Source organism: Polyodon spathula, chromosome 36, assembly GCF_017654505.1.
Source record: "Polyodon spathula isolate WHYD16114869_AA chromosome 36, ASM1765450v1, whole genome shotgun sequence".
In the NCBI taxonomy this organism is placed as follows: Eukaryota; Metazoa; Chordata; class Actinopteri; order Acipenseriformes; family Polyodontidae; genus Polyodon; species Polyodon spathula.
The window spans coordinates 1156340-1176576 of NC_054569.1; the positions used below are offsets into that span (position 1 = coordinate 1156340).

The 20237-nt window shown below is 44.7% G+C and overlaps 1 protein-coding gene across 5 annotated transcripts in view; it reads right to left on the reverse strand.

The window, feature by feature from the left end:
• Positions 1-20237, reverse strand: part of nectin1b (nectin cell adhesion molecule 1b) — a 78695-nt gene that overhangs the window by 41625 nt on the left and 16833 nt on the right. Inside the window, exon 1 of one of the 5 annotated variants that reach the window (XM_041234939.1) lies at positions 5087-5111. The exons of the other annotated variants lie outside the window; for them this stretch is intronic. Coding sequence (XP_041090873.1) covers positions 5087-5090 — 4 coding nt within the window. The 5' untranslated portion in view covers positions 5091-5111. Of the gene's footprint in view, positions 1-5086; positions 5112-20237 lie in introns of those variants that run through there. 5 annotated transcript variants of the gene reach the window in all.

Here is a 20237-nt window from a genome sequence, read left to right on the forward strand (position 1 = left end):
TCAAGGCATCAATGCATAGTAAAGAACCCTGGTAAGCAGCAACACAGGATATCAGATGGTGCTTCTTGGAACTTCAGTGTTGTGACTAGAAGCTAGCTATTGGCCATGTGATCTCCTGGGATGAACAAATCCATTCAACTGGCTCCGGACAGGGAAATCCGAACGCACCCCGGGTGTAAAAAGCATGAAAACCAAAAATATCCGGTGTCTAAAAGAATACCCCTCTCTACTACTCTTTGAACTTAACTGCTGGCACTTGTGTGAAGCAGCCGTCTCCCCGCCCCTGTGTCTAATAAATCACCCCCTGCCTCGCTCCCAATAACACTGGGGTCAGAGGTGATGCGCCCGCCCAAATCAGACAGCTCTGGGTTCCACACGAATGGTCTCCCGGTCAGCCACCGGCAACACAGTTTAGTTGTGAAGCAATGCTACTCATTCTCAACTTACACTAATCGCGCTGCTGATCAGACTAGTAGTGATGCCTTTAGATTCCCTGCCTTTGTAACACACACCACCACATACACCATCTAACCTAGTCTCTAACAATTGCAAATAACAAAAAGCTTGCTTAATTCGATAATGCGAAATAAATGGTTAACATATAAAAAAAAAAATTGGAGCTAATTATTTTTCATGATTTGTTGCGTTTAAGAGGTACAGTCCTTCAATTAAGCTTCTTTCTGTAAAGTAAATTAACTGCAATTAAGTGACAATGCGAACACAGTGTTTACTGCACGTGGGTGTTTGAAACTAGTATAATATCTATCTATGCCAACAAAGGTTTTTATAAGCCGTTGAAAAAGTGTGTTTAGCTGTTCCCGACAAAGTTTGGAGCACTTACTGTGATAATATAAAATACTTTTTCTGCAAGTTGTTACACGAGCAACAGGTAGTTTAGAATGGGTGCTGAATCAGTTTATATGGTTGTGTTGCTAGCATACTATTAAGAAACCATTCCACCCCCCTCCCACACCCCCCTATAACTTATACATTCTTTAGCAGATGTTATACAGATTATATGTACCTAGTGAATGGTTATAGAACTTTACAAACTAGTCAAAAGGTCTGCGGTACATGCTGCTACAAGGTTTTCAAGCCTTGCAACCCTACCTTAAAAAATGCCCCGGGTTTAATGTGTGCTGAAATGAAACCTGCATGGCTGTGGTGATCTCTCTGTGGGCGGGTCTTTGCAGTAATTTATGGGACAGAAGCATCTGGATAAACACAGTAGCAGAATGTGCCTCCTCAACCCGTGATCGATACTCTGTAACTGTCGGTTTCATGCAGGTTAGACCTCAGCCTCATATCAGTAGATTTCAAAGGAGGTGTTTCCTCAGCAAACAAACAATGTCATTCAGAGCAAACACTAACCATCTGAGCTGTGCAGCGCCAGGATTAACCCAGCACCTGCATCATCTAAATGGTACCGATCACAGTGGCACATTTTGGGGCAGCGACTCCCTGGTGAGTCGCCGGGTTGCGTGCTTCATTTGCCGGCCCCCCTTTGGTTAACGTGTGTCGCTGCTGCAGTTCAAGGTTAACCACAAGCTGGTTCAGTGGTATAACCCAGTTGTCAGCATTATCAGAAACTTGGCATAGTTTTTCAAAGTTTATTTTAAGATGTATGATTGAGTATCACTGAGGTTGCGTGTGACCCACCAAGTACAAAATCTAGAGCTGAACTTTAAATCTGCAGATGCATTCCATTCAGCAACGCTACACGTTGTAACCGAGATGATGTCATAAACAGCTAGGCCTGCCCAAAAGTGGCTACATACCCCCCACTCCCACATCCTCCCCCTCACAGCCCGCATTCCAAACAGGACCGAACACGATGGCTGTGTCCCTCTTAGGGTTAAGACCTATTCACATCGGATGTGATTTGTCAAGCGGTAAAATGATCCTTTTGCTGCGACACTACCTTTCACACCAGCGACGACAGCAGCATGTGCAACGTCATGTGATCGCAGACTCTCCTCTGATTGGACGGGGAACGGTGCGTTGTACTACACATCCGCTCGGTGTGAACAGGCTTTTACCCTGAGGACGCTGGGCCGCTCACAGTACAACTGCAGTGTGCATTGATCATTTAAGTACATGTTATTTTGGCAGTTCAGTGTGACTTGCTGGGACTGGAAACAGGAGAGGGTTGGCAGATTGGGAGCGGGTGGAGTTCAAAGTTCAGGTTGATCTGTGGGGGGGGGGGGGGGGGGGGGGGGCGCTGGTATCTGAATTTCCTCAGAGAGCATGTTTAAACAACAAGAGCACATTGTTTAACCTTTTGTAAGCCACAGGAATCAGGTAAGAAAGACTGGACTAAAAGCGCAAAGGACATAAGAAATATTACATTCACAGATATAAAATGAAATGAGCTCTGGGACCTAACTAAACTGCAAAACCTGATTTTTTCACCACTTACCGCACGAAACCCTTGTCGTTGAATATTGCCCGGTCTTGTAGATTAGTTTAGACATGCACGCTTTAGTTAAAAGCAATTATATTTATTTCACAGTGAAATGTTGTTACGAATCCTGGGAGGCCAGATGTGGTTTACCAGGCAAATGAATGCTGCTGAAGTAACAGCGTCCAGAAGCATTTAAATTAGTTCAACTGCCTAACAGACTTTATTTAAATGCAGTTCAACAACCCGTTCCAACAATATGACACTCAAACCAGCGCAGGCTTACGTCATTGTGGTGATACCAGCTCTGAAATCAACACCATCTTCAGCACATATCCAGTGCATCGACCTGCATGTCAGCTTGTTAGACTGTATACAGAAACTCACTATAGATACCGCAAACATTTCAGCTCATTTAATTTCAAAACAGCGCTGTCATTCTCTCAGCGTGCTCTCATGCTGTACATTGTCCAGGCCTTTATTTCACACTACTTCCTCAAAACAACGACGGAAAGCTCCAGGGGGTAAAACAATACTTCAGTTAAAAAATAAATCAGAATAGTACAAAACTGCAGTATGCTGAGAGAGAGCTGAGAGAGAGAGAGAGAGAGAGAGAGAGAGAGAGTACTAAAGTAAATATTTTATATTAGGACAAAGGCAAATCTGGGGCATTTTCTCTGCAGAAATGAACCCAGTATACACCATCAGTTTCAATGCAATATGAAGGAGATCGGAGGGCAAGCCCCAAAGTGTCTGCACTCATTATTCTGAACCAAATGAAGGGCAGGGAGAGAGAGTTACTTAGGAGGGTGGTGGATTAAAACAAACTCCAGCAGTACAGTGTGTGTCCAAGTCCTCTCAGTGCCAGCTACAGCTTTTCATTTTAGTAATGTGGTACTTATTCATTGGAACACAAAATCATTTCCACTAAGCTGCTGGGCTGCAACTTATCACTGTACTCAAGGTGAAAAGAAATAAAATAAAAGTATTCACAAGTATTCTTTAAGAGCTAATAACAGAAACCTGCTGGGTAATACCACTTGCAAATACAATTCATGTCTTATTTTGGCAAAATCCAGCAAGCCCAACAGAGTCCAGTATAGAGAATGCTGTACCGGGAATCTGACAGCTATTCCAACACATTCAGTGCAATGGAGATCCTAAAATACTCTCTGGGGAAAAAAAAAGGTGCAAAAAAATACACTGAAATAAAAGCTAAAAGGAGAAGTGTTGTAGCATGCAGATGTCTTGGCAGTATCGCTTCCACGCAAATCCCAGACGAACTGCGAGAAAGACGCAGAGATATCTCCTATTGAAAGCTGTCTAACCAACCACTTCAGAAGACCTGCAGTACAGACAGCCATGGGAATACAATTAACTTAGATTAAATTCAGCTTGCAAAACCTGTTGGGGGCATGTTGCATATCGTGAACGATGAAGCAGAAGAGGATACATGTAAAGGCTACGCCTTAATGAAGTTTACCAATCAGAAACAGGAGCAACGATTTTTAGAAAGTGCAAATACTGTCCGTTGCAATGCATGCCTTCCGGTTCACTACACAGTAACACGCTGAACAATGACAGCGCTCCAGATCGCAACCTATTTAAATAGCCACACCTTTATTGCTTGCCTGTAGGTCTGAACAATTTCCGGTGACTCAGGCAGTTCTGATACCTGTATTTTGCAAATTTGCTCTCTGTAAGGCTAATTTCATGCACTCCCCCATCAAACGTGAATTACAACTGGCTTGCTGGAGGCTGTTCCAGAGACAGAGGCAGAGCAGCGGGTCTGGAGAGAGGGGAATCGAACCAGGACTGGCTGCAAGAATTAGGGAGAGCTGTAACCATGCTCCTCCTCCGATCTCACTCGGGACCCAGAGGAGTGAACAGAGGAAATGAAACTGGACTTGAAAATGCATTTAGCAACTTTCCATTGCAAATTGTTGTTTATTATTCATTACCAGGGCAACTTCAAAAACGTTGTGTGTGTCTGTGTTGGGTAACTGTTGGATTCCCAGAAGAGGTCTGATATGGTTTGATCTTCCAACATTAAAAAGGCATGATTGGTGCATTTTGTGCATTAGAAATATATCCTATTGAATAAATCAATGGAACTCCGTATCAAAGAAGCAGCTAACTGTATATACAGACCAGTACTGTGGCTGTAAGGGAGACTGTAGAGAGCTCATCCTTCATGTTGGTTGACACTTTGTACATTGTGTTTAGGAGCCCATGTCTTATAACTGCCCCGCAGTATTCAGGGTAAAAGACTGGAAATATCAACATGCAGGTTAATTATTGCAGGAGCTGCAGGAGTGGTGGATTTCTTTCTGGGTGTGGTGTGACTGAATCCTGGTAGCCCTGTTTCAACTTGTCCTAGACTACCACATGCTGTTTCCACACAGTGGGAGTGTAGCTATGATCACACACACACAACAAATACACACTGAACCACTGCGCACACACACACACACACACACACACACACACACACACACACACACCACAAGGATAGTGGTAGGGTGAGTCTTCGGGGGAGCTATACAAAACAGTAAAAAATAAACATAAAAAAACAAAAAAAAATAGATGTTTAATCAAAGGTTCAGTGTTTCCGTTTCCTTGGAATCTGTCCAACGAAAAATATAAAAATAACAAAAACACAAAGAGCTAACAGAAACAGCTTACCCATCAAGACTGAGATCCTGGCCTTTCAAGAGCCCTGAACTAAAACAAATTGAAACAGCACAAAGAAATAAACAAGCACTAAGCTGCTGGCTGATGAGCGGACACGTTCAGTTATTTATTCATGCGGCAGCTGGACTGGACGTAGCAGGAGGAGCTCAGGATCTGTGTCCTCGGAGCGAGGCTGGCAGAGAGGGATTAGATGCTCCGCTTCAAGATTAGCGTTTTCCAATTTCCCCCAACTGCCTCTGCTAACTCCGCTTCTTCTGACAGAGAAAACATTGAATTCTCATCTCAGAGAGAGAGAGAGAGAGAGAGAGAGAGAGAGAAAAACAGGGGAGCTAGAGAGAGAGAGAGAGAGATGCATCACTGCGGTACTCCCAGTGCTCAATCTTGATCAAAACAGCGATCCCGCTCAGGGCTGGGGTCAATTCCGGTTCCAATTCCTTTTAAAAAGCCATTCCCAATTAATCCATTCCCACATTGATTACAATTGAAATTGGCAGTATTCTTTTATAAGGAGCTCCACAAAGTGGCAACACATTACTTCAATCGAAGCCCCTGCTGGGTCAATTAAAAGGAAAGCAGTTGAACAAATAACAACAATGAACATGTCTCTAAAACATCAATTCCAACCTCTTCGAGTTGGAATAGGGAATTGATGCGTGTTTGGGTTACTGTAGCAGGGCACTGCGATGAATTGCCAAAGGGTCATGCCTTCCTGATGCCATCAGTATGTCAAAATACGACTATCACCGTTATGCAAATTACTCATAGCTTTGTAGCAGCTCTTGCGCTACAACTGTCTCCAACTGCAGATTTTATTGTTGTGCCTCTGCCACTCCTTCACTAAGATCACCTGGGAAGGGGCGTTAGCAAAGGAAGAAATCAATGTGCGAGTGCATAACAACACAGCGAGGCAATACGCGCACGGTATGCTGTGTTTGGTAATGGAATAAGCAGGACCCACAAAGCGCCTGAGGGATCAGCACATTTATTAAAAGTGAACAGGCATTAATCGTGCCGCTCTGCGCGACGCGGGGAGAAGCTTCAAAATTTAAGGCAGGTGCTTAGCAGAATGAAAAGAAGAAAACAGGGAAACACAGGCTGACAGCAAGCAGCAGCTGAACAAATGCCACGCAAAAGAAAACCAAAAAACACGCCCGTTCACGTTCCGATGATGTTGTGTAACATTTCCTTGAACTTCCCGAGTATCTTGTAGGAGCTGCATTACTCCCACTGAAATTCATGTGAAGCTAAATTACCTTGCTCCTATTGTGTGTCTGATTATTCCAGCACAACACAATTTAAATTGTCCTCAAAGTTTTTAAATCTGGTAAGTCTTTAAAGCCGCAGTATTGAAAATGAATCCTTGCCCGGACGTGATTTGAGACGACCGAGTTTCGTCAGGTCATCTGGCTCAGTGAAAACTCTTTTTGATCTAGACCATCTGGTGGATATCCAGCTCAGCTTTACCTACACAAGAGTAAATATGATTATAATGAAACTCAGGACATTGTGTTAAAACACTTAACATTTAAAAGGAAACTAATCTCTCAAAAACGACGGCACTTGATCCAAATGCTTCATTTTTTCATCCTCCTCAGGTGCCCAGCACGCCCTCCTAACCTATATCCCTCCTGTCTCTCGCAGAAGCCCTGTTGTTCCTGGTCCCAGTTAAGGAGTTAACACTGTTCTCCATCTGAGTTAATTAAGATTTAATCTCTATAAAATCAGCCCTGTTCTTTTTGTAGTTGTTTTCCACTGGAGCACCAACTGCTCCCTGCCATCTGTGGCTCTTCCAGTGTGTTTACTCCCCAGATTGGCACTAATCCCCATCCAAACCCCCTCTTCCACTGCCCTGGAGGGGCTCTGCAAGCCCCTTCTCTCATCGCTCATTCATTCTCACGCTTCCCTACGTGGGATATGAAAAAGCCTCCTACACAAATTCATTTTGGAAGCATTAAATCGAGCAGCCGTCCCTTTTTGTAATGAATTTGTTATTTAATGACCCCGATGCAGCACTGAGGGAGCGTTAAGCAGATTTGGATGAAAGATCATACATTGAAACAGTTTAATAAAATCGTGCAGAAGTGCAAGCAATGCTGAAATTCAGCCACTGCGCTGTGATGAAAGGGGAAGGACTGACATCGCCAGAGACTAAACCCCTTGCTAATACACTACAGTAAGTCAGTAGTGTAATGCTAAACCGCTGGGAGGGTCACAAAGGGTTAACGGTTTTAATCCTCTGTGTTCAATGCTGACTGGCACTACCGGGAACAGGAGGCGGGGGGCGGGAATTATTTCCACCCGTTTCACACACTCTGCGAGGAGATGCACGGTCTCTATTCTTTCTCCTCATGCCCACGGGCCAGGGGCTCTGTTGATGCTGACAGACGTTAGCGTGATGCTCTGTCTGTCTAAGCAGCATTCTGCGGCACACTGGAGCACCCTGGCTTTCAATTATTGTTTCTTCCCACACTGCCCCCAGGTCCCTGGTTTATTTAATAGGGGAGAGCTACTGGATGCTTAATGATAGAGTGTTGCAGAGCAGGGGTTATTCACCAGCGCTGACATTGGCAGATTCTACATGGAAGAAAAATGCATTCAAATATAACATTTGAATAGACTTATCTTAAATCTGCCACCTGCACTGTAACAGAGCCCTCCAAAGAAACATGAGGTACAGAGGAGCAGTAAGAAGAGTGCAGACTGAGGGAGAGTCGGGGGCTGTGTTACAGTACAGAGGGGTGCAGACTGAGGGAGAGTCGGGGGCCGTGTTACAGTACAGAGGGGTGCAGACTGAGGGAGAGTCGGGGGCTGTGTTACAGTACAGAGGGGTGCAGACTGAGGGAGAGTCGGGGGCTGTGTTACAGTACAGAGGGGTGCAGACTGAGGGAGAGTCGGGGGCTGTGTTACAGTACAGAGGGGTGCAGACTGAGGGAGAGTCGGGGGCCGTGTTACAGTACAGAGGGGTGCAGACTGAGGGAGAGTCGGGGGCTGTGTTACAGTACAGAGGGGTACAGATTGAGGGAGAGTTGGGGGCTGTGTTACAGTATAGAGGGGTACAGATTGAGGGAGAGTTGGGGGCTGTGTTACAGTATAGAGGGGTACAGATTGAGGGAGAGTTGGGGGCTGTGTTACAGTATAGAGGGGTACAGATTGAGGGAGAGTCGGGGGCTGTGTTACAGTATAGAGGGGTACAGATTGAGGGAGAGTCGGGGGCTGTGTTACAGTACAGAGGGGTGCAGATTGAGGGAGAGTCGGGGGCTGTGTTACAGTATAGAGGGGTACAGATTGAGGGAGAGTCGGGGGCTGTGTTACAGTATAGAGGGGTGCAGATTGAGGGAGAGTCGGGGGCTGTGTTACAGTATAGAGGGGTACAGATTGAGGGAGAGTTGGGGGCTGTGTTACAGTATAGAGGGGTACAGATTGAGGGAGAGTCGGGGGCTGTGTTACAGTATAGAGGGGTACAGATTGAGGGAGAGTCGGGGGCTGTGTTACAGTATAGAGGGGTACAGATTGAGGGAGAGTCGGGGGCTGTGTTACAGTATAGAGGGGTACAGATTGAGGGAGAGTCGGGGGCTGTGTTACAGTATAGAGGGGTACAGATTGAGGGAGAGTCGGGGGCTGTGTTACAGTATAGAGGGGTGCAGATTGAGGGAGAGTCGGGGGCTGTGTTACAGTATAGAGGGGTACAGATTGAGGGAGAGTCGGGGGCTGGGGTACAGTATAGAGGGGTACAGATTGAGGGAGAGTCGGAGGCTGTGTTACAGTATAGAGGGGTACAGATTGAGGGAGAGTCGGGGGCTGTGTTACAGTATAGTGCAGGGGTGAGACTCCGGTCCTCAAAGGCTGCAGGGTCTTCTGGTTTTCATTCCATCTTAAGCTCTCAATTAACATAACTCATCAAATTTTTTGTTCAATTGGACATATTTAACATTTTTCAAGGTCTTTTACAGCTGATGATTTTAAAAATGCACTTGAGGTACACTAGCTATGAAACACTGAGGCCTGGAGAGAAGTGTTAAATTTGTCCAATTAATCATATAATTAGACCAGTTAAGTAAATGAGAGCTCGGGTAGAATGGAAGCCAGGTGACACTAATGCAGTTGTGGGGAGGGGTAGTGATTTAAATGAAGACTTCGGGGCTCTACTGCAGAGTTAAGTACACAAACGTGTCTCACTGTGTAGGTTGGAGGGGCTAGGCCAACTATTAGGAGTATTATGAAAACTAGGGGGCACGTCTAAGACCAGAGCATTCCACGGGGTGCCATGATCCAGTAGAAAATCTACAGGGTAAAAAAAAATAATAAATAAAAAAACTTTTAAAAGTAACATTGCAATTGTTTGTACGTTATCCTGAGCTACAACAAGAGCAAAACTTCTTCAAATTAGAAGCGTGCTTATGAGGCCAACGTTGTGCTACATCCGAGATTGCTTTCTCTCTCTTCCCCTCCCCCTCTCCTGCCTTTCTCTCTCCCGCATTCTCTTAATTACCCAACAAAGCCGGAAGCGCTAATTAACCCCCGCTGAATAGGGAGGACTTGATCTTGCAGCACTGGGGCCTGATCGTGGTGTAGGTGATTGAATGCATTCTGTCACAATGACAGGGAGTGCTCAGGTGCCCGAAGGCTGCATTTAAGGGCTGGTGCACAAGCATGCTCTGTATTACAAAATTACAGAATACTGGTGGATCAAAGAGACCAGAGTATCCCCAAACTTTCTGAAAATGCCATTAGAATTCTGATCTCCTTAAAGGACAGGCTAGTAGAAAGTGCATGTGGTTACGTTTATTAATGCGCGATTGTGTGCTCTGACCCTGGTACAGTGTTTTGGCTGTCGGCAAGAATGCCTCAGACTGTCCCGATCTTATTTTAGAGGTTAGAATCTGTTCATAAAATATTCACTAGCCTAATTAATTCAATGACTTGAATAATCAACTGATCAAGCAATCGGTCAGTTCCATACGATAACAAAATGAGACTATGTTAAAAGCACATCAATTTGTTGCGCGTGCGAGATTGTGTGAGCGGGTGAGGAAGTGGGTGTCTGGTCTTATCGAGCACTCGTTACCCTGAACGTCTTCCTTTAGAGAAAAGGAAATCCTCTTACAGATCGGAGCAAAGCGAAGAGACAGCTTTGTCAAAACACCCAGCGCCTGGCTGTTGAGATTCACGAAACCCTTTGATGGAAACGATACGCCTGGAGAGGCAGCTGTAGCTTTGTTTTCAATTACGTTTTAATTATTTTCACTCTGAAAAGCTGACACTTCTGAAGGCTGCAGCACTCCGACAAACAACAGGGAAGAGTTGCGAGGGTCCCCCATCGATGAGAGCAGTGCCTGTGCAAACGCGTGGAGGACACTTCTTTTGATCAGCTGTACAACAAGGCCAAAACAAAATTAGGAGGGCATGCAATAAAGATCAGTTTTATAATAAAATATGATTCATCAGTGACTGCTTGGGCATGACCTTACTCCACAGGGCTGTCAACTCCACATGATCAGAAACTAGAGTATATTAGCTCTCCAGTTTAGCTGTATTCTCTAAAGGTAGTTTCTGTGCACACGTGTCTCTCTTTATCATCTCACGCTCTTAAACCCAAACGGTCTTCAGGCAACGAGCTTGAAGTGGATTCTAGAGCTGCAAGATGTTTAAGAGGACACTCCGGTCAGAAGGCATGTCAAAATGAGTCAAGTCTGAATCAAGTAAATAAGCTTTATTATAAATTCCCCCCGCATGGGTTTTTAAAAGCACATTTGTAGCAAAGAGCATTAACCAAAATGGCAATCTTCGACAAAGAGAGCCAGTTCAGCAATTAAAAATTCAACAACGAACAGTTCAACAACAAAGAGTTCATCAGAAAGGAGAGAGAGCAAGTTCAACACTTACAGATATCAACAGGCAAGCACACACATCTTGCAGGTGCAAACACTGGAATCTATACCATCTCCTCTCCCAAGCGTCAAGCTCGATCAGTCTGGTTGCTGTCAGCAGGCCGATCCATCACCTGTTTCGCTGTCACATAATCTCTCCGTGGATCGCTGTTTAAAATCCTCTTTCTAAATGATAAATCTCATTTCTAAAAGCCAAACTGATTAATATGGGCTTTTGTTGACGTCCTCTCCATGATGTTCTAACCACAATCCTTCACTTCCGTTTTCTATAGGCGATTCAAATTTGAAACCTGTCCTATTTTTAGACTTGCAAACTCGAGCGCTATATAGCCTTTTCTCTTCAAGCAGTTATTCTGCTCAAACACAGAAAGGTCAGGAAAATCAAATATTATTATTAAAAAATAAATAAATAAAAAGCCGTTCATAGTTCTTTCCTGCTCTAGGTCACAGTTTGTGACCATCGTTATCGCCTTGCGGTCACGTGATCACTCTCTCACTGCAAGCCAAACGGACCAAACGGTTCACAAGGCGATACATACAGACGATTTTAAAACTGCAGGTGGTGCTGTGTGTAGAGTGTCTAGGCCTACATTATCAGTATAAATCCTGCAGCATTAGAATAAGAAGTAGTTTGCAAAAGTAAATCACACAGTTTATTTTGTGGTTTGTTTGTAGGTATCCTGGATTTCCACACCCTTATAATTACAGTAAGACCCAAATCAAGCTGTTAATTATAATGCTACCATTAGGCTGATCTCGATCAGGTGCAGCTTTGGGCACTTCTGAATGTTAAGAGGTGTACTATACTTATCATAAATTACTGAGTTTAAAACAAATGCAACAGCTTTACAAAAACCACTATGCAGCTTAAAAGGAACATAATCTTGACTTATTTCAGGGAAGCAGTTTTCACATTAACACCAGTTATGGACAAAGTGCGCTCACAAACTTGTGAGAACATGCACTGGGAAGAATAGCTCAAGAGGTAACACACTTTTAAAAAAATGACTCATCCTATAGTCTGATAAGACGCAGGGACTCACTTGCCAGTCCACACTGGTTGAGATTTCATAAACTACATATGACCTAAAAAAAACAAAATCGCAAGATAACAGGGTTTCATAGTGGGCTGACTCCCACCCCTTCATCTTTGGATGCCTAGCTTTCAAATGGGTATTGCTGTCAGTATAATCTAATAACAAAACCAAGACAAAGTTCAGCATAATAGCCAATCTCTGCTTGAGAGAGAGGCAGCCAGGACTGGCAGGGAGGCAGAGGGTGTTTGGTGCAGGATTGAGCTGCGCTGGCTGACTGGGCAGGCTCTGAGAGGAGGCTCTCAAGCAAGGTCACCTTCATGGTCTTGCCCCTCACCTTTCCCGCACACAGAATTCACAAGCACCAAAATATCAGACCACAGTAACTTGAAGCAACCATTTGCACACATACTGTATGAGACTGTTAAAGAATGAAGGACTGCCACAGCCCTAACACGAACGATAATGAATTGTGCTAAATCCAGTCCATATGTTATCTGCGGCCTGTTTGGGGATCAATGACAACAGAGGCCTGAAAACAAGAGACCAGGCTTCATCAGCCATTCTCTACTCTGCCCCAGTGCTGGTGCTGCTATGTGTAGTAAAATGGAATACAGACGAGTATATATGAAATAACTGGAATCGAAGTGCTGAGGTTTTGGCAGGTTTGTTGTTTTTGCAATCAACTGAATTAAAAAAAGCAGTTCTTTTACTTTTTTTTTTTTTTTTTTTTTTTAATAAACACGCAGTTTCAACTCTCTGCAGCTCCCACAGCATTGTGGCAGAGTGGGCTGGGCTGATTGATTACAGTTTGATTTAGTTTGATGAGGCACAGGTCTGCGCAAACACTTGCATTACATCGAAAACATATTGCGAACATGAGGTTGAAAAACTGGAGGCTAGAGTCACACATCACTCAAAGCAACCACCCACCCACCTCCCTCCCTTATAAAACGTTGACAGCAGTAAAAGCACAGCAAAGTGTAATAAAGTCACAGGCAAGCCTTATAAATGATAATGAGGGATGGTAAAGTATATTAAAAACATGGCAAGCCAGGATAGACTATGGTAGATGCACAGTATAACCATGTGGAAAAAATCTTGTTAAAACTACAAACAAATACCAAATAAACTTAGGAGGGCTGCTTCAGGCAGTACTGGGTCAGACGGGCGGGTGGTTCAACTGTTGGGTTCTCTACAAGCTCGATACTACCATAATGGAATTTATTTGAGAATTAAGACCATATTCATCCACCACAGGGTGTTGTTTTTGAAGGGGTGGGGGGGGCTTTACTTTGGGTGCTGCAAAACTTATTTTCAAAAAGGGAAGGGGCTAATATTACACATGTACAAGGACCTTATTCCATGGTTTTTGGGAATGAAGGGGACACGTTAGGTAGGTAATAAATTGGGAACAAAAATGGAGAAGAAATTGAAATAAATGTGGGATTAGTGAACTTTGAGAAAAGCGTTTTCAGACCCAAGCAACGGGATTAAAGGGTTATCACTTGAGAGAATAAGGGCTCACATCAGGGGAAGGCTGGGCTTTTAAACAGACCAGCTGGAAGCGAAAGAAAGAGATAGGAGTCCCGCAGTGGACGTCCTGTCAGCGTTTTGATAAAGAGAGTAGCGTAGGGGAACAAAGGCACGCCTTCGCATCGATTTACACCCTTTCCATAGGAATCCGACGGAATGCTGCTGCAGCACTAAATCTTCTGTAGCTCTCTATAGAGGACATAACTGACTGGCGATCACCGTGTCTGCCCCTTTGAGAAACCCCCAAACCCCCTCGAAAGTCAAAGGTAGGGCGGTCCGCAGAACAATAGCCTGTAGGATGATGGATGATGAGGATTGCACCACAGCAGTTGAAGAGGGGGTGGGGGTTGAGGGTGACTGATAGGGTGCTCCGAGGAAAGCCTTGTTAGCAAACTTCCTTCCAGCTTTGGGAATGGGGGGGATAAAATGGATTTCAAAATCAAAGTGAAGGGGGAGGCAGCTTGAAAATGCCTTTTTAGTTCAGGGAAGAAGGTTCCACTTATCTGACAAATAGCAAGATATGTAGATTGCACACATACATAACACTGAATATGATGTGACCGCTAAATGAACCTACTGCTGCTAATTCAGTGATCTGGCAAAGTAAGCTTGAAGAACTCAAAATGAGTTCCCTTTAACACCGCAGACCTGTACAGACTAACACCAGTATAAACCCCATGCCGCTATTGAAAAGAATAGCTCCACTCTGAAGAGCAGAACAGTTAACTGTTCCCAGCGTGGGCATCCGTATATGCGTTTTGCAAAGCTGCTATGTTCTGAATGACTTAATTGAGCCCCTCTTCCAGGGCTTTGGCCACAACCTTGCTGACTTCCATTCCCCCCAGGCTGGTTAGCCTGCACACCTGAGGGGGGTAAATTTCTGGTTCAGAGGCACGGAACCCGAAATGACAGCCCTGCCCCGCGAGTCACAGTCGAAATGTCACCGCGCAGTGCTGTACCGCTGAGAGAGCCATGGCAGCAATGGGGCTTCAGTCAACACTTGACTAACCCAGCACTGTCAGAGCACAGCAGAGCTGCGTTTGCTTTCGCTGCCAGCTGACTGCAAGATTACAAGCCGGACATTTTAATATTTCAGCCAGCTCCCAGGGGCTAGTTTGAAATATACCTTTCTTCCATAAGTGGCGAGAAAAAAAACTTTCACCACTGTGGATCAAGGACAGCCAACTCCAATCCAAACTGCAGACTCACAGTATAGGAGAGAACTGTCACCTGACACACGCTAACCTAATATACTAACGTGTATTAGTACAAGACACTATTTAATTAGATATCCTAAGGTAGAAAGAGATCCGTTCTTTCTCTTAACAGTTTACATGCTGCAGATGTTGGAAAAATCACGAGGCAAACTGTAGCAAAGCATCACACAGAACAGCAAAGAACAGTGAATGCATTCATTATTAAACCACAGGCAACAACTAAATTATCGTTCAAATACCTGCAAATCATTTGCAGCGGTGAACTTTTACATGAGTAATTTAGGGGCTGCACATGTGTTCAACACACTGGGAGTCTTGGCTGCGTGAAAGAGGATTTGTTGCTGTCCTCCTCACTCATACACCAACAGCTAGGTGCCAATAACTGAATTACAAGACTCTAGTTAACCAAACACAGCAGTGCTGGTGGAGCTTGTTTGTTTTTCTGTCACATGTTATTTCAGGGGGTGTGAACAGAGTGCTAGTCTGATCTCGGTTCTCACGAGGTGAAGCGTGAACTGCAGGTGGTGACGAAATCACACCAGATCGTCACAACTGAACAAACAAACAGTCTGGGCACGCTGCTAAGCTCATTAACCCTTTGTTTATTTGCTTAAACACGTGTTTGTGTGTTGAGGGTCGAGTGAGTGTGAGCCTGCACATGTGTGTGTGTGTTTCGCCACTAATGCAAGCAATTCACCAGCGAGTGCTAATCTACATGTGCTGGGGTAAGTGCAGCAAAGGCAAGGAAAACAAAAAGCATGCTAAATGCAATAGACAGAAGGGCGCTAATGAACGGTGACGCATGGTGCAGATCTTAACAGAACACAGCAAAGTACAAAATGACTATTACTGCAGTAATCTTTCAAACAGAGTCCAAAGGAACGCGCTGGTCTCCTCAGAACAATGAAGTCGTTTTCCCTGCAACCCTTTCTTCTGCTGTGCTGTATCACAAAAGCCACTGCATAGCCTGTCTCTACTACTACTACTACTACACCTACTGGGCAGGGGAATGACTTCTGTGCAAAGCGGAACCAATGAGGTCATGAGTTCAGTCAGTCGTTGGGCGGTTTAGATTTTCAACTGGTTTGGGCAGTACGGATTCAGCTGCTGAGCGCCTGGGATATTTTCATGCGTTGTCTCACTGCTTTGAAGATTATAAAACCACAACAGAAATAAAACTGCAGCTAGAAAAAAAAGCGAGTGCGGTTCGACAGCCGTGCCATTGGAGGACGAGAGCGGATTTGGGATCCAGCTTCAGCAGCGAGATCATATTCCTCAAAGGGCTTTGCTGCTCTTCCCATGAATGCAGATGTAATTATTTTCAGTTGAGGCAACATTCATTTTTTCACTGGAAATTCAACCAAAATAACCCAGCTGTCGCATTTGGAAGTAGTTTCCGTTTGCAGGTGTGTGGGAGGGGGGGTGGTTGGCCTATTTCGGAAAATTGCTTCCGATCACGCTGTATTTGACGTGCCTTGCCTTCGTCGAATAAACACTTTGACGCAATTAGAAGCTGGAATTGAAATGGGGCTGTTCTCTTCTCCATGCTTGCGCATTGCTGTGGTCCCAAAGGCAGCAACGTCATAGCAGGACAGCACTCAATCAGAACGGAAGCAATGTGTCTCTCCATCACTGGAGAGTGCATGGTGGCAGAGTTCCACATCAAGCTGGCTTAACAAATGCAAGCCTGCATGAGCTTTAGAGCTAATGCAAGCCAGCACAGTCGAACACATTTAAAAAAAATCGAATTGCTTTAAAAGATTCATAACTAAGTTGATTGAGCTCATATGTGCACCTTAGTTTATTGTTGCTAGTTCTGTAACACCAGCAGTTTGCTTTTACAAGATAAAAGGCTTTGTGAATCTGGCTCAGTGTTTGCTGTACATTGTCGCCAGGCACAGGGGTTTGCAAGCTTCTGCAGGGCTGCTATTAACAGACTAGCCAACAGTAGCTGCATCATTTTGTTATTGGCTTGCCTTTCTTATTGCGATCTGTGATGGAATGAAATCCCCCTCCCCAGCAGCTGAAGCCAGTGAGACAGACACTTTGTTTTCTGCTCATTTGGAGAGCTGCTTGCTCTTCTGACCTCTTAGCAGCCAGAGACTGCAGAACACACAGAGCCCTGAATCAGCGAAAACCAAACCACTACTACAAAACAGTTACTGGGAACCTTCAGCAGGAAGCGAAACCATCAGTCCGAAGCCAAAAGCAAACATCCCAACGGTATCAGCACTGTGACACTACAGGAAAACACATCCGATGCGCTTGATGAGTACCACCGTGTGACACACGCTTCAAATCCACTGTGTCTGGCTGAAACGCTGGGTCCTGCAATGCTGGCACCGGAATGGTATCCCAGTGGTATTTTCAGACCTTTCTGCAAGAGGTACAGCAAATCAGCTTTTTACTATGATGTGTCTGAGTGAAGATTCCCTTCAGTAATGAGTCAGCCACAAGAAGCACAGTCTTTCCACCCATAACTGCTGACTAATTCCTTCTAATGAGCCAGGCTGGGACTGCAGTTGACACGGTCGTGCTGTTTGTGCTTCAAACAAACATTATTCTTTCTTTGTTTGTTCCTCTCTCTTTGTGTTTGCCCAGCGCCAAATGGAGCATTTGTTTGCAAACAAAGCAATGGAGTTCTCTCCCTGTGGGTAGTAATCCCAAAGAAAGACTGTCCTTCTTTATTTATTACCCAAAGAATCAAGTTCCCTGCTGCTCTTCAGTAGCAGAAATAAGGCTTGAGTTCCTCTTCATAAGGAGATTCTGTTTCAATGTTCAGCAAGCCTGAAACAATGGTTTCTGTGGCCATATTCACTAAACCCTACAGTGAATGTATTGTCGTCCTTTAAGCATCGTCCAGAAACTTTACTGCAGTATGAGAAATCAGGAGGCAAGCATAGGCAATGCAAGGAGAAGAAAGGTTAAAAATAAATTTATCATTCCCAAAATGTTATGGGTGCCAACACATAAATGTGCCGTACCTGCCCAGAGAATGGTGTCAGTAGCCCATGTTTCGAAGGTATTCCTCACTGACTGGTTCACTAACATTGGGTGGGCAGGTTGCACCGATACGGGGCAGCTATCAATAGGTCAAAGACAGTCCTGTGATGTAATTGGCTTGAAAGCCACAGTTAAGGCTTGCAGCTCCCATTATCAGGGAAGATTAAAGAGGGCAGGGCTGAGGGCGCGACGGGTGTGGAGGGGCTGTTTACGCTTTGTTTCAGTGAAGGTGCATTTATTTATTGTGACTTGCATGGAGAGGAACAAAGGGAGGGAGGGAGAGAGAAAGACAGAGAGCGAGGAGACAATTGCATTTATTCATTTAAATCGCCTGCAGATTTGTTTTGCTGAAAAAAGGTCACAAACTTCAGCGCAGTTGATAAATGACCCCAACATACTGCTGCTTGGAGAGTAATTTATGACACACTTTGGATCATAAATCCCACGCATTCAATTTGAAGAACTTGGAGCTGGAATCCAAAAAACAATTCAATATAGAGAATGCTGAACTGCAGCTCTTGAAGCTAAACAAAGAGCCAGCACATTCAATACAGTACAGCACATTCAATACAGTACAGTATAGAGAACTCAGTGCTGTGGATCTACTGTGGATCTGAGAGCAGCACATTCAATACAGTACAGTATAGAGAACTCAGTGCTGTGGATCTGAGAGCAGCACATTCAATACAGTACAGTATAGAGAACTCAGTGCTGTGGATCTGAGAGCAGCACATTCACATGAGAGCAGCACATTCAATACAGTACAGTATAGAGAACTCAGTGCTGTGGACAGCACATTCAATACAGTACTCAGTGGATCTGAGAGCAGACTCAGTATGGACTCAGTGCTGTGGATCTGAGAGCCAGCACATTCAATACAGTACAGTATACTCAGTGCCGTGGATCTGAGAGCCAGCACATTTAAGTATAATATAAAGTACAAGGAGAACTAAAAGAGACTTAATTTGTCTAGAAGGCTGAAGAAACAGCAATGAATAATCCCTGCCCCTTAACTATTAACTAATCGTTAAACTCTTCCTCTCCTGAATAAGTGGCAGGTTTCAGTTCTTTCATCTGAAACCACCCCTGCATGTATGCATAATTCCACTTTGCTAATGGAACTGAAAGAATCAGCACGGTTCAGGGCGTGTGCTGATCTGCAAACAATAAGAGGCTTCACCCAACGCGAGCACGGATTTCAACCGTCTTTAGAAAAAAAGGATTTGGAGTAGCTATTTCACAGTGGTTCTGATAAAGTACCAAGGGATTGCAATGGGTTACCAGAGATGCGCTGGCTCATGCCACTGTGAACATCACTGCAATCACATCCTACTAAGACCTGCCTCATGGCAGTTCACTATGCGCTGCCACAGGCCCTCAGGACATTGGCATCAAAGTCCCACAATGGCATTAAAGCCTATAACTTCTGTCAATTATAAAAGTATCACTATTTGTTGCAGGAAAGTTTGGAGTCTGTGTCCTGAGGCAAAGGGCTGCTTCAAAAACCAACCGACTGACCGCAGCACCGCAGGCGGGTTTGAAAGGGCTGCTTCAAAAACTAACCGACTGACCGCAGCACCGCAGACAGGTTTGAAAGAGCTGCTTCAAAAACCAACCGACTGACCATAGCACCGCAGACAGGTTTGAAAGAGCTGCTTCAAAAACCAACCGACTGACCATAGCACCGCAGACAGGTTTGAAAGGGCTGCTTCAAAAACCAACCGACTGACCGCAGCACCACAGACGGGTTTGGTTCAGAAAATCCATGCACTCAAGCACGTGCCAACCCAAATGGACACAAGCACGCACAGGACTGCTAAATAAAGCTCCCTGTGCAGCATCTCGCTGCTCTTGATGTCCGCAGGCTACCAACAGAATGTGGATTACTCCGTTTCAATATTATTACAGTGCTGGCTACAAAGCAGCACTCCCCCCAGTTCCTGTTATTACTTCTCTCAGCAATTGCTCTTGGATTCTGACCGCCAGTTTTAGGAATCATCCCTCTTACTGCTGCACTCCTTACCGGTCAACAGCGTTAAAGCAGTTTCTTTTTACGATTCTGCCAAACAGTTTTACAACACGCCCTGGTCTCAATTAGTTTGGCTACTAGATTTTTTTTTTTTTTTTTTTTTTCAGTAAAATGCCCAGCCTCACTTATTTTATGAAGTGTCTAAAACTTAGACAAATTTAGAGGTTCTTATTCACCCCACCCCATCCAACACACTCTAACAAACAGACACACACACACACACCTGGAATCCTCTCTTCCTCTGCACATCTGGCACATGCTCTTATCTGGCTGTGATGCCACTTGCACGGATTACACAGATGCCGACCTGCTCTTTCCTACCCATTAAACTATTTACATTTCCTCCCTGGCGTAATCCGCAGAGCCGTTGCCATCTCTGCAACATCCTCTTCGCTTCAGCAGCTAGCTTCAAAAAACGAAAATCAAAACACACCT